The sequence below is a fragment of the Heterodontus francisci genome, chromosome 8 (genome assembly GCF_036365525.1).
Source record: "Heterodontus francisci isolate sHetFra1 chromosome 8, sHetFra1.hap1, whole genome shotgun sequence".
In the NCBI taxonomy this organism is placed as follows: domain Eukaryota; kingdom Metazoa; phylum Chordata; class Chondrichthyes; order Heterodontiformes; family Heterodontidae; genus Heterodontus; species Heterodontus francisci.
In genome coordinates, this window is record NC_090378.1 from 80,136,867 (window position 1) to 80,150,086 (window position 13,220).

Below are 13,220 nucleotides of genomic sequence, written 5' to 3' on the forward strand. Positions count from 1 at the left end.
AGCATCGCTGGCAAGGTTAGCATTCATTGCCCATCCCTAATTGCCCTTAAACCACTACAGTCTATGTAGTCCATGTGGTGTAGGTACACCAACAATGTTTTTATCTGAGGCACTTTGATCCAACTGAATGACTTGCTACGCCATTTCAGAGGGCAGTTAAGAGTCAACCACGTTGCTGTGGATCTGGAGTCACATGTAGACCAGACCGGGAAAGGATAACAGATTTTCTTCCCGGAAGGACATTAGAGAGTCAGATTGTATATTACAATCTGGTAGTTTTGTTTTCATTATTGATGAGACCAGCATTTTATTCCATATTTATTAATTGAATTTAAGTTCCCCCAGCTGCCATGGTGGAATTTGAACTCCTATCTCCAGAGCATTAGTCCAGGCCTCTTGATTACTAGTCCAGAAACATTGCCACTATGCTACCATTTGCAAAATTAAAGACCATGAAATTAAAGGGACAGTGGCAGCATGGACACAAAGTTAGCTAAGGGATAGAAAGTAGAGAGTGGTGCCGAACAGTTGTTTGTTAGACTTGAGGGAAGTATACAGTGCTGGTCTCCAGGAGTTGGTATTAGGACCCTGCTCTTCTTGATGTATATTAATACTTGGGTATGCAAGGCAAAATTTCAAAGTTTGCAGATGAAACAAAATTCAGACTTGTGGTAAACAATAAGGAGGATAGTAACAGCCTTTAGGAGAACACAGACCAACTGGTAAACTGGACAGACACTTGGATGAAATATAATGTAGAGAAGTGTGGTGATGCATTTTGGTGGGAAGAATGAGGAGAGGCAATGGCCGGAACTTCCTGGGCGCTTTGGTGACGGGCTGGGAGGTGGGAGGGCTCGTAAAATGGCAGGGCAAGGTGTCGGGAGGGGGACCCGATGTCTTCCTGTCACAATGCCATATTGCCAGCTGCAGGAAAGTTGGTGGATCAGTCGCATGCTGGGTGGTCAATTAAGGTCCACTTCCCACCTGCGTGAGCATTTTGCCTGCATCGGGAGGGCCCGCCATCACATGTGAACGCTGCCCATTCGAAGCTGGTGGCCACCCAGCAGGCTCCATGGGTGTAATATTACTTGTTCCTTTGATATTTGGACTATTGTAAGATTCACAGGACTACAAGTAATAGACAAAGAAAATGTGGGTTTTATTGTAACTTAACTAAAACATATATATACAAACAGTTGCTGCACAAGCCACATCTAAACACATCTCACTCTGTCAGGCTGCACCACAACTCCCTGGTTATGTGTGATTCTTCCTCTGGTGATCTTCACTTACAGCTTCTTAAGGTGGTCTGCTCTTAAGGTTGTCCCACAACATCCCCGTTTTTTCCAAAGATAAAAACATATGTACAATATACAATGATGTTGCGGTTCAGACCAACTATCGAAAACATTATTTGCAAGAAAGTAAGTTTAACCCTCTCTAAAGCATAGGGGTGATTTTCTTATTCGTCCCGATCTTGCTATCATAATCCTCTTCCCATTGGATAATGCAAGCTCACCTTGTTGACTCCTCTGAGACTCTGATGAATCAGAACTCTGGTTAGCATGTTCTTCCTCTGTGCTCGTATCCTCTGTACATTTATCTTCAGACTTTGTCTTTGAATGTGTCCGTGATACCACAGAGTTGTCACATGTAGTGTTGTTGTACAGCTCTCTGAGTTGACTTCAGTTCTATCTGAGAATCGCATCATTGGGTGTCTGGAGGATACCAAGTTCCAGATGCATAATTGAGGACTTTGACCTTCTGTCCTACTCACAATCGAGCTAATTCTGGTCCTGCTTGCCTGTTATACAATGCCTTCATCTTCCCTTGTGTAGAAAGAAGTTTATCCTTTACTGTGAAAAACTTAGAGAGAAGATGACTTGGGCAGAGTAGTTCTCACCTGCCTTCCAAACATCAACTCTGCAGGCAACAGTAAGCCCATGTCCGATGAAGTGGCTCGGAGGTGCAGCATTACACCTTTGAGATCTTGTCCCATCTGCCTACATTTTAAAATTAGCGATTTGATGGTGTGCACCATTCATTCAGCCATACCGTTGGACTTTGGATAATGCAGCAACAATGTCATGTGACGGATTCCCCACCTGACACACATGTTTTAGAATGGTCTTCATGCACATTGTGGCCCATTAGCAGAGATAATTTCTTCTGGCACGGCAAATAGGCTGAACAGAGCGCTGACAGTAGCAGCAACCACTGTACTTGACGTATCTTACAGCTGCCTGATTATTGGAAACTTGGTGAAGTAATCCATAAGAAGGAGGAAATCATCATCTTGAATGTGAAATAAATCTGTGCCAATCTTCACCCATGGATGTGAATGTGTTTCATGTGGGATCAAGGGTTCCTTCTGTCGATTTGGCTGACAACTTTGACATGCCTCACAGAATTTCAGCACTGTCTCAACATCACTGTTGATTCCTGGCCAGCAGACCGTTTCTCTGGCAAGGTGTCTGATACGTTCTATTCCTAAATTCCCTTGATGCTGTTGGGTTAGAATATCAAAATTCAGAGCTTTGGGTATCAGGACTTGTTTCGCTTTGAAAATCACCCCTTGTGATATATCGAGCTCATCTCGATACAGCCAGAAACAGTGTAGACATTTGGTTACTTCCTGCATGGTATCAGGCCATCCTTCCACAATCACCTTCCACAACAACGATAGGTTAGGGTCGCATGCCATCTCGTCTCTTAATTGCTCACATTTGTAGGGTCCAAAATATACAATGATGTTGCGGTTCAGACTAACTATACCAAGCATTATTTACAAGAAAGTAAGTTTAACCCTCTTTAAAACGTAGGGGTGATTTTCATATTCATCCCAACCTTGCTATCGTAATCCCCTTCCCAGACCTGAGCTCATCTTGCTGACTCTGAGACTCTGATGTAGTGTTGTCGTACAGCTGCCTGAGTCTCCATTGTAAAATGTTTTCCAAACAAGTAGGTGTGAAACCTAGTGATACCAAAAACTAGAGCTAACGTTTCACATTTGATGTTAGAGTAATTAGATTGGGTTTGCGACAAACTCTTCGAGGCAAAGGCAATTGGCTTCCCTTCCTGCATGATGCAGTGCCTAATTCCTTCTGGGATGCGTCGATCTCAGGCGTGGTCTCTTTGGTCAGGATGTGATACTGTAGCACGCTGTCTTGACTTGATAGAGCTAACTTTAAGGACTCAAACACCTGCTGGTCATCTTCCTACCACAGATAATGGGTACCTTTATGCAGCAGTTCCCTAAGTGGTGCTGCTCGCTCAGCAAAATTGAGGATGTAAGGGGCCAAAATGTTGAACAGCCCTAGACAACATTATAGGTCTTCCAGGTCCTGAGGGGTTGGCATGGCTCTGACCCCTTCGATCTTATTTGGGTCTGGGCAGATTCCTCTGGCGGAATATATCGACCCAAAGAGGTTGATGGGCCCAACACTGACCTAGCACTTCTTGCTATTAAACACAAAGCTTTCACAATGAGCAGCCAACATGAACAGATGCAAGTTTCGATCATGCTCTGCTTTGGTCTACCCCATTACCGCCATATTTTCGCTATACAGATACAGCCCGGGATATTTTCCATTATCCTGTCCATATATTGTTGGAAAATGTTCTGACTGGCGCACAGACCAAATAGTAACTGTCTGAAACCATCTCCCAAATGGTATTCTAAAAGTTGAGTAGCTGGGACTGCTTGGCTAAGTGGACAGACCAGTAACCATGCTTCACGATGAGCTTTGAAAAATATTTATTACCAGTAAAGGTAAGATTCAGCTCCTCCAGGGTGGGGATTTTATGCGGGCATCTCTTGAGAGCTAAATTCGGTTGTTGCTGGTCTAAGCAAATCCTGAGATTGCCATCTTTCTTCAACATACAGGTAATGGAGCTGCACCAATTGGAATGCTGGTGCACTGGGCAGATGACTCTCTGGTACTCCATCACATTCTGTTCAACTTTAAGCTTCTTTTGAACGTGCATGCTGCACTTTTTGGCCAATTTATAGTAGAAACTGCGCTAATGGGGTTGAAGCAATTACTAGCTCTATAACCTGTTCTGACAATTCAATATCTGCGAAGTTGCATTCTTGAGCTTTGTCTCAGCATCTTGCAACAAACTGGTCAATTGATTCATCTTGCTTTTGCCAGTATGTCATAAGCTCAATCTTATGTACTTGAAAATTTACCATCACCTTGAGTTGCTGCTCCAGGAATGTCCACAGCTTACACAGGTCCCTCTGATCTTCAGCTGACAATCCTGATATATTGATCTGTTGCAGGCCTTCATTGCCCAGTGCAAACTTAATCTTGATGGCTTGTTTCTCTGGAGATCACTTCTTGATCCAGGAAACTCAGTTCCATTTGCTGTCAAAACAGTTTAACTTCAGAAGCTATGTCCGATCCCTTCCAGTCTATAACTGAATATCTGAAAGCCATTATCTTAATGATCCTGCTTTTTAAAAAATAAATATAAGACTTTTTACAGGTTTTCTTTTTCATAGGCACACTTCTTTTTTGTTGTTTAGACAGATTTGTTTTCTGAAGGCCAGCCCCTTTAAGAGTGAGATAACATTGAAAAAAAGAGAGCGGCTCTTTGTTTACACAGCTTGTCTTTTTTTAAAACTGTGAGCTTTTTTAAACTGAGCCAGTATGGCTCGCTTATTTTTTCATTCTTATTAATTACTTTAAGTAAGTGTTTGCCATACTGTCATATGATATGTCTTTGGATGCTCTATGCTGTTTGAAAATTTAAAAAAACTGGGTTCTGTAACCTCACGCGATGGGCATTTACCTCTAATGGAGATGGATTCCATGCCTATTCTCCATCTCTCTCCCCACCACTGCTGCCGCCCACCACTATCTCCCCCTCCACCCCCACTCCTCAGTCTGGTATAGCAATGACTCGTAGTTTATAATCGTTTGTCTCTGTTTATGCATTAGAAACAACTGATCAATTGACTTTAATAGTTTATGATCTCTTAAGGATAATCCAGCATTTCCTTACCTTGGCTTTGGCTTGTCTGTGTGCTTCTGCTTCCACTGCTAATGAATACTGAAGTTCTGTTGGCAGGCGGACATCTTTTCTGTGACCAACGGTAAATAACCATTAATGGGATCTTATTCTTCATTCCGTTATCAGTTCCAGTTATAACAATTGCAACAGTGTTAAAGAAAGAAACCAGTAATTACAACCAAGCACTAAAATTATCTGATTATCCTACCTTCAGATGGAACACTGCCAAAGTTTGAATGTTCAGCTGATGTCGTTTTTCCTGGCCCCTCTTCCTTATAATGGAATGCCTTTCGCATTGTGTCATTTAGCAACTTGGCTGAAGGCAGTTTCCCAACTCAACCATGCCTTTCAGAGTCAGTCATTATATTGAACTTCTGACAACAGAAGTTAACTTTACATATAGACAGTGCAGATGTAAACCACTGCCCGTTGCTTATCATCACAAATTCTAGCTCTGGGATTCGCAGGAAAGCATGGGTGAAGGGCTTAGTTCAGCAGCATAATGGGCAGGATTTTATGGAGGTGGCACGGGTCCCAACACCAGGCCAGAAAGGTGAGGGAACCCTGCCTTGGCTGTTCTGGAGGACTCCCAGCTGCATTTTATGGTAGTCAGGCAGTTAACTGCCCAGCACCAGGCCCAGTCCCTTTAAGGGCAGGGAACATGTCTCCAAGAGATGCCAGCCAATCAGAGGGCTGGCAGCTCAGCAGTCCCAGCAGTGTTGCTGAGAGCAGTGGCCAGTGCTGGAACTGCTGTTGGCCCAGGACCAGGTGCAGTGCTGCAGGGTAAGTGGGGCGGGCTTACTGGGCCAGTAAGGCAGGCCCAGGCCAGAGGTGGTAGGGGGAATGTTTGTTGAGGGCAGGCAGGCAGGATTGTTGGTGCAGGGCTGCTGGAGGCCCTCCATGGGCCACAGATTGCCCAAGTAGGAGGGCTCCCCCTCCCCCCACCCCAAGCCCACAGGGAACCCGTCTAATTTTACTGGATGGCGTCCCCACATAGTGGGCTCCTACCAACTGCTGGTAAAATACCAGTGGAGGTGGGAAAGGCCCTTAAGCAGCCTCAATTGACCTCCAGGTGGGAAAGTTGTCCTCAACCTTCTCTGCTACTGACAAAATTGAATGATATCGGGAAGGCGACAGGCACTCCACCCCTGCCTTCCCTTGTTATTTTATGGCCCCCCCCCAACACTGTCCCCCCACCCCGGAAACCCTGCCCATCATTAGAGGACTGAAATATTCAGCCCAATGTTTGCAAAGTGTTCATTCTTAAAACTGATCTCTGCTCTGGTAACCTAAATTTATTCACAACGGATTGAGCCAGTTTTATTTCTTGGAGTAGGGTATGTCTTTGGAGGCCAGGCATTTAACCACCAGTCCAAAGCAAAGGATGGGGAAAAAAATCAGATACAGCTCAGGCTGCTCTTGTGGACATCTTAGTGATTGGCTTCAGCATGACATGTAGAGGCTTAAGATCAAGTTAGCTTTATTTATCTCAGTTGAGCTTTGGGGTATACAGGTTTTCAACTTAAACAAAAATGGCTGAAAACAGAGACATTTTGTTGAAGCTTTTTGTCATGCACTCATCAGGACAATTCGCAAGAATACCAATGTAAGGGAAGCAACAAATTTATACTGTATGAGAAGAGAGTGCTGATTGGTTGGCAAGTGGACGCTGATTGGCGAGGCATTGCCATGGAGAATGCATCAGTTTATGGTGAGTGAAAGTTAACTGCCGAGCTTTGTTTGAAATTTAAACCAGGCAGCTTGACTCTGATTAGGAACATAGGAACATAGGAGCAGGAGAGGCCATTCAGCCCATCAAGCTTGCCAAGCCATTCAATACGATCATGGCTGCATGGCTGATCATCCACTTCAATGCCTTTTTCCCACACTATTCTCATATCCCTTTGTGTCATTTGTATTTAGAAATCTGTCAACCTCTGTTTTAAACATACTCAATGACTGAGCTTCCACAGCCCTCTGGGGTAGAGAATTCCAAAGATTCACAGCCATCTGAGTAAAGAAATTTCTCCTCATCTCTGTCTTAAGTGGCTTCCCCCTTATTTTGAAATTGGGTCGCCTGGTCCTTGACTGCGCAACCAGGGGAAACATCTTAGCTGCATCTACCCTGTCTATCCCTTGAAGAATTTTGTAGGTTTTAATGAGATCACCTCTCATTCCTCGAAACTCAAGAGAATACAGGCCCAGTTTGCCCAATCTCTCTTCATAGGACAGTCCCACCATTCCAGAAACAAGTATGGTTAACCTTCGTTGCACTCCCTCTATGGCAATAATATCCTTCCTAAGGTAAGGTTACCAAAACTACACACAGTACTCCAGGTGCAGTCTAACCAAGTTTCTATACAATTGAAGCAAGACTTCACTACTCCTGTACTCACATCCACTTGCGATAGAGGCTAACGTACCATTAGCCTTCTTAATTGCTTGCTGCACCTGCATGTTAGCTTTCAGTGATTTGTTGACAAGAACACCCAGGTCCCTTTGTACATCTACACTTTCTAATCTCTTACCATTTAAGAAATACTCTGCACATCTATTCCTCCTACCAAAATGGATAACCTCACATTTTTCCACATTATATTCCATCTGCCACACTCTTGCCCACTCACAAAGTCTTTCCAAATCCCCTTGAAGCCGCTTTGCATCTTCCTCACAACACACATTCCCATCTTGTTATGTGTAATCCGCGAACGTGGAAATACTACACTTGGTCCCCACATCCAAATCATTGATATATATCGAATAGCTGGGGCCCAAGTACTGACCCCTGTGGTATCCCACTAGTCACAGCCTGCAACGCAAGAATGGCCCGTTTATTCCTACTTTCTGTTTTCTGCCTGTTAACCAGTCCTTAATCCATGCCAGTATATTAATTCCTATCCAATGTGCTTTAATTTTGCTAACCAACCTCCTGTGAGGGACTTTATCAAGGGCCTTTTAAAAATCCAAGTGTACCACATCCACCGACTTCCCTTTTATCAATTCTGTTAGTAACATCCTCACAAAACTCCAACAGGTTCATCAAACTTGATTTTCCATTCATAAATCTATTTTGACTATGCCCAATCAGATCATTATTATCCAGGTGTCCACTTATCACATCCTTTGGAATAGATTCTAGCATTTTCCAATGACTGATGTAAGGCTAACAGGTCTGTAATTCCCTGTTTTCTCTCTCCCTCCCTTCTTAAATAGTGGGGGTGACATTTGCGACCTTCCAATCTGCAGGAACCACTCCAGAATCTATAGAATTTTGGAAGGATCACCAATGCATCCACTATCTCCATAGCTACCTCTTTCAACACTCTGGGATGTAGAATATCAGATCCTGGGGACTTATTAACCTTCAGCCCCTAAATTTCTCCAATACAACCTTCTCACTAATACTAATTTCCTTCAATTCCTCATTTCCTCTAATCTCTTGGATCTCTAACTCTGGGAGATTCCTTGTATCTTCCTCAGTGAAGACAGCCACAAAGTAATCATTTAGTTTTTCTGCCATTTCTCTATTCCCCACTATAAATTCTCCTGACTTTGCCTGTAATGGAACCACATTTTTCTTAGCCAAACATTTCCTTTTTACATACTTATAGAAGCCTTTATTGTCCGTTTTTATATTTTTTGCTAGCTTACATTCATATTCTATTCTCCCTTTCTTTACCATTTTCTTCATCCTCCTTTGCTATATTCTAAAATCCTCCCATTCCTCAGGTTTACTACTATTTCTGGCAACTTTATAGGCCTTTTCTTTAATCTTATACAATCTTTAGCTTCCTTTGTTATCCAGGGTTGACTGCCTTTACTTTTGAGGGTCTTGTGTCTTGAAGGAATAGTTGCTGTAAGCTATGTAATATTTCTTTAAAGACTATCCATTGCCTATGTACTGTCATACCTTTTAATGTATTTCCCCAAAACACCTTAGCCCCTCATACCTTCATAATTTCCTTTGTTCAAATTTAACACCCTGGCTTCAGATTGAACTACCTCACTTTCAAACATAATGTAAAATTCTATCATATTATGGTCACTCATTCCTAAAGGTTCTTTTGCAACAAGATTATTAATTAGCCCTTTCTCATTTACATAATATTAGTTCTAAAATAGCCTGTTCTCTAATCGGTTCCTCAACATACTGCTCTAGAAAACCATCCCTAACACACTCCAGAAACTTGTCCTCCACAGCATTAGTGCTGATTAGGTTTACCCAGTCTATATGCAGATTTAAATCACCCACAATTACTGTATTACCCATGCTACATGCTTCTCTAATCTCCTGACTAATGCCAAGCCCCACACTACCACTACTGTTTGGTGGCCTATAAACAACTCCTACCAATGTTTTCTGCCCCTTGCTGTTTCTTAGCTCCACCCAAACAGATTCCACATTTTGTTCTTCCGATCTGTGATCCTCCCTTACTCATGTACTGATCCCATCCCTTATTATCAGCGCAACACCACCTCCTTTTCCTTTTTGCCTGTCCTTCCTAAATGTCAAATCCTTGAATATTCAGTTCGCAGTCTTGGTCACCCTGTAGCCACGTTTCTGTTACGGCAATTAGATCATACCCATTTACCTCTATTTGGGCCTCTACCTTGTTGGGAATGCTGTGTGCATTCAGGTAGAGTGCCCTTAACCTTGTCTTCTTGACATTCTGCATGCTAAGCCCACTTGATGCTTGCCTTTGTTTCGCCTGACTTCTAATGTCACTTGCTACTTTTTCTACCTCCTGTTACCAGCTTTACTTCCTTCCAATTGAGCTACCCCTCAGGTTCCCATCCCCTGACAAGCTAGTTTAAACCCTCCCCAACAGCACTAGCAAATCTCCCTGCAAGGATGTTAGTTCCGGTCCTGTTAAGGTGTAGCCCGTCCATCTAGTACAGGTCCCACCTGCCCCAGAACCAGTCCCAATGTTCAGAAATCTGACACCCTCCCTCCCACACCAATTCTCCAGCCACTTGTTCAATTGATCAATCCTCCTATTCCTATGCTCACTAGCACGTGGCACTGGCAGTAATCCTGAGATTACTGCTTTGGAGGTCCTGCTTTTTAATTTACTTCCTGACTCCCTAAAATCTGCTTTCAGGACCTCATCCCTCTTCCTACCTACGTCATTGGTACCAATGTGGACCACGACCTCTGGCTGTTCACCCTCCCCCAGAAGGATGTAGCAAGTTCTCACAAACAACAATGAGATAAATGCCCAGATAGTGAATGTTGGCCGGGCCAACACACTGCTCTTCTTATTAAAGGTGCCATGGAATTTCCTACACCATCTGAACAGGCAGATGGGGCCCCAAAAACGCCTTCTGTAAAAATAGTGCCACTGAGAATGCAGCACTCCCTCATGACTGGTCAGTTTAGATTATGTGTTCAAATCCTGGAATGGGCTTGAAATCACAACATTCTAACTCAGAGCAAAGGCTGGCACTAGAAATTTATTATATTAATTAATGATTGATTTCTTATGATTTTCCTTCCTTAAATTTACATTTCAGCATGTTCCACCTTGATTCCCCAGTTGCAGATTGTTGCATCCAGTGCTACCTGCAAAACAAAATGGAACAATTATTGGATTAGAATTTATAATGTATAAACTGACCACTTTATCATATAAATGTATAGGGCCAGCTGAATGGCAAAATCCATGTATAATCTAGTACACTACCATGGACTGTCAAATCTAGAATTCTGATGGGGAGTGAATTTAGATTCCCTTTTAATTTTCATTACTGAAATGCTGCAAACATAATGGACTAAGTATTTGATAGCCCCGAAAACGGGCAAGGGAATTGAGATGTGCGACGAACTGTTCAAAGTAATGCAGACAGTATGCCAACTTCATGCTGCCTGCTATTTACAATGATAGTGGAATGTAGCCAGCGCTAAACTTGCCATTGAGTGGCTGTGAGTCTCAGCAGGGGGCCCAAGTTCGTATGAGACTCGCATCACTTAAAGCCAGCTGCACTACTTAAAGTATGGATGCACCTCTTAAAGGCAAGGTGCATTCTGGCTGGTCGAAGTCATTGTGGAAGAGTTTATGAGAAGGAGGAGGAGTGAAAATGGTGCCAGAAAGCTTGCCTCAAGTTTCTCTGATTCAGCACTGGAGGGCTTGGTACAGGAAGTGGACAGGAAGAGAGAGGTCTTCTTCCCTGAGAGGGCCAGGACGCCCTTCAGACAGCCATTGTGAAAGCAGTGGAAGCAGATAGCCAGCACAGTTAATTCCAGCAGTCAAGGCTGAGGACCTGGATACAGTGCTGCAAAGAGTTCAATGATTTCACATGAGTGGCCCAGCTCAGTGAATGCATATTTACATGCTATATCCTTAAAAATGATCCACTAGCCTCACACAGTGGTCAATTCACCACACCCCAATCACTCACTTCCGAACAGTCTTTATCAAACACGACTCAAATCCAGTGTTCACCATCACATAAGTAGTACTGCTGTAAGCTTCATATTCACATCTCACAGCTTGCACACACTGCCAGTTGTTCAACTGTAGTAAGCGCATCATCCATTACACCACACTCACTGACACACTTTCCTCTCACAGGACAAGATGGCCCATAATTGGATACAGCAGCACTTAAGTGGCAGAGGACAGGCAAGTCTGTATGTCTTCACCCTCATGAGGGAGACGGTACTGTCAATCATTGGTGTGGCCACAACTGAGATTGTGGCCAGCAGCGGGACTAAAACCATAGAGAGTGACAGTACGTTCCTACCTAATCCTCCTTCTCACATCCCACTTATCCCTCATCCCACAGTCTCTTGTGATTTACAAGTTGCAGATGGTGTAAGCATACACTTCTTGCTTTTCCCCTTCCCTCATCCCAACTCTACCCTTGTGCCTTTGTCCTTTCAGATACCCAAGAACTGCCATCTTGACAACAACTTTTGGGAAGCCTCAAGGGCAAGGTGCGTATTGGGGAGGTGGTGTTGTAGTGGTAATATGACTGGACTAGTAATCTAGAAGCCTTAGCTGTTGTTTAGGGGATATGGGTTCAAATCCCACCATGGCAGATAGTGAAATTTGAATTCAATTAATAAATCAGGAATTAAAAAAAAAGAAACTAGTCTAATGGTGACCATAGCATCATTGTTGATTGTTGTAAAAACCATCTGGTTCACTAATGTCCTTTAGGGAAGAAAATCTGTTGTCCTTACCTGGTCTAGCCTACATGTGACTCCAGACCCACAGAAATGTGATTGACTCTTAACTGCCCTCCGAAATGACCTAGCAAGCCACTCAATTCAAGGGAAAATAGGGATGGGCAACAAATGTCAGCCTTAACAGCGATGCCTGCATCCCATAAAAGAATTTTAAAAAAGGACTGATGAAGAAGCATCATCATGCAATCTCACACTCGCAGCCACCAGCTTGAATACTGGCACTGCATTGACTTTACAAGGTAGCATAGAGGGAGGATTTACTGCAGCCAGGATGTGGGGTGGGGGTGGGGGGAGAAAGGATAGCATGGGTACCAGCTCCCTGGAGGAAAAGGTTGCACATGAGTTGTGCTGCAGAGGACTCAGATGACTCAATGGGGCAGCATGCAGAAAAAAGCTGATGGGCATACACACAGAAATGCTTGGTGCATTATTAGGCCTGCCAGAAAGCCTGCTGCCACTGTGGAGGAGTCTGGCTCAAACTTGGCACAGCGGTTTGCTTGCAGTTTGGAAGTTGTCCTACCCAGTATGGAAGTGGTGGCAAACTCCTCTGTCCCCTGTCTTGTTTGTTTGCGAGATGAACCTTTTACTGAGTCCATTAGGAAGAATGCAGGCATAAGAGGGGTGATGATCCCAGGCAGCGGAGGCACTCAGTTTAAAGCCTCCCTGTAATTAGACGGCGTCGCCGTCTTCTGCCCGGATCCACTGTCCGTTCGCAGGCTGATGAGCATCTGTGACCAGTTCGAGCTGGCCTCGGGAGCCAAAGTAAATCACGGCAAGAGCGAGGCCATGTTCTTCGGGAACTGGGCTGACCAATCCTTTGTTCCCTTCATCAGGTCAGACTACCTGAAGGTGCTAGGGATATGGTTTAGAGGGGCCGGGGCATGCGCCAAAAACTGGAAGGAGCGAGTAGCCATGGTAAAACAGGAATTGGGCAGGTGCGAGGAGTGTTCTCTCCCCAATGCAGGTAAGAACCTGGTCATCAGGTGTGAGACGCTCACTTTGTGATTGG

The 13,220-nt window shown here is 43.9% G+C and overlaps 2 protein-coding genes across 14 annotated transcripts in view; one reads left to right on the plus strand and one right to left on the minus strand.

The window, feature by feature from the left end:
- The window catches only part of axdnd1 (axonemal dynein light chain domain containing 1), a 344,655-nt gene extending 337,998 nt beyond the window's left edge, over positions 1-6,657 (plus strand). The window contains exon 29 of the mRNA XM_068037454.1: positions 6,604-6,657. Within this exon, the coding sequence (XP_067893555.1) occupies positions 6,604-6,629 (26 nt within the window). The 3' untranslated portion in view covers positions 6,630-6,657. The remainder of the gene's footprint in view (positions 1-6,603) is intronic.
- Positions 1-13,220, minus strand: part of LOC137372938 (podocin-like) — a 122,278-nt gene that overhangs the window by 69,056 nt on the left and 40,002 nt on the right. For 6 of the 13 annotated variants that reach the window (XM_068037471.1, XM_068037468.1, XM_068037470.1 and 3 more), the window contains 2 exons: positions 10,527-10,582; positions 5,011-5,089 (listed from right to left, as the gene is read on the minus strand). In XM_068037471.1, the coding sequence (XP_067893572.1) occupies positions 5,011-5,089; positions 10,527-10,582 (135 nt within the window). Of the gene's footprint in view, positions 1-4,179; positions 4,371-5,010; positions 5,129-10,526; positions 10,583-13,220 lie in introns of those variants that run through there. The other 7 variants (XM_068037461.1, XM_068037463.1, XM_068037466.1 and 4 more) reach the window with 4 other exon arrangements.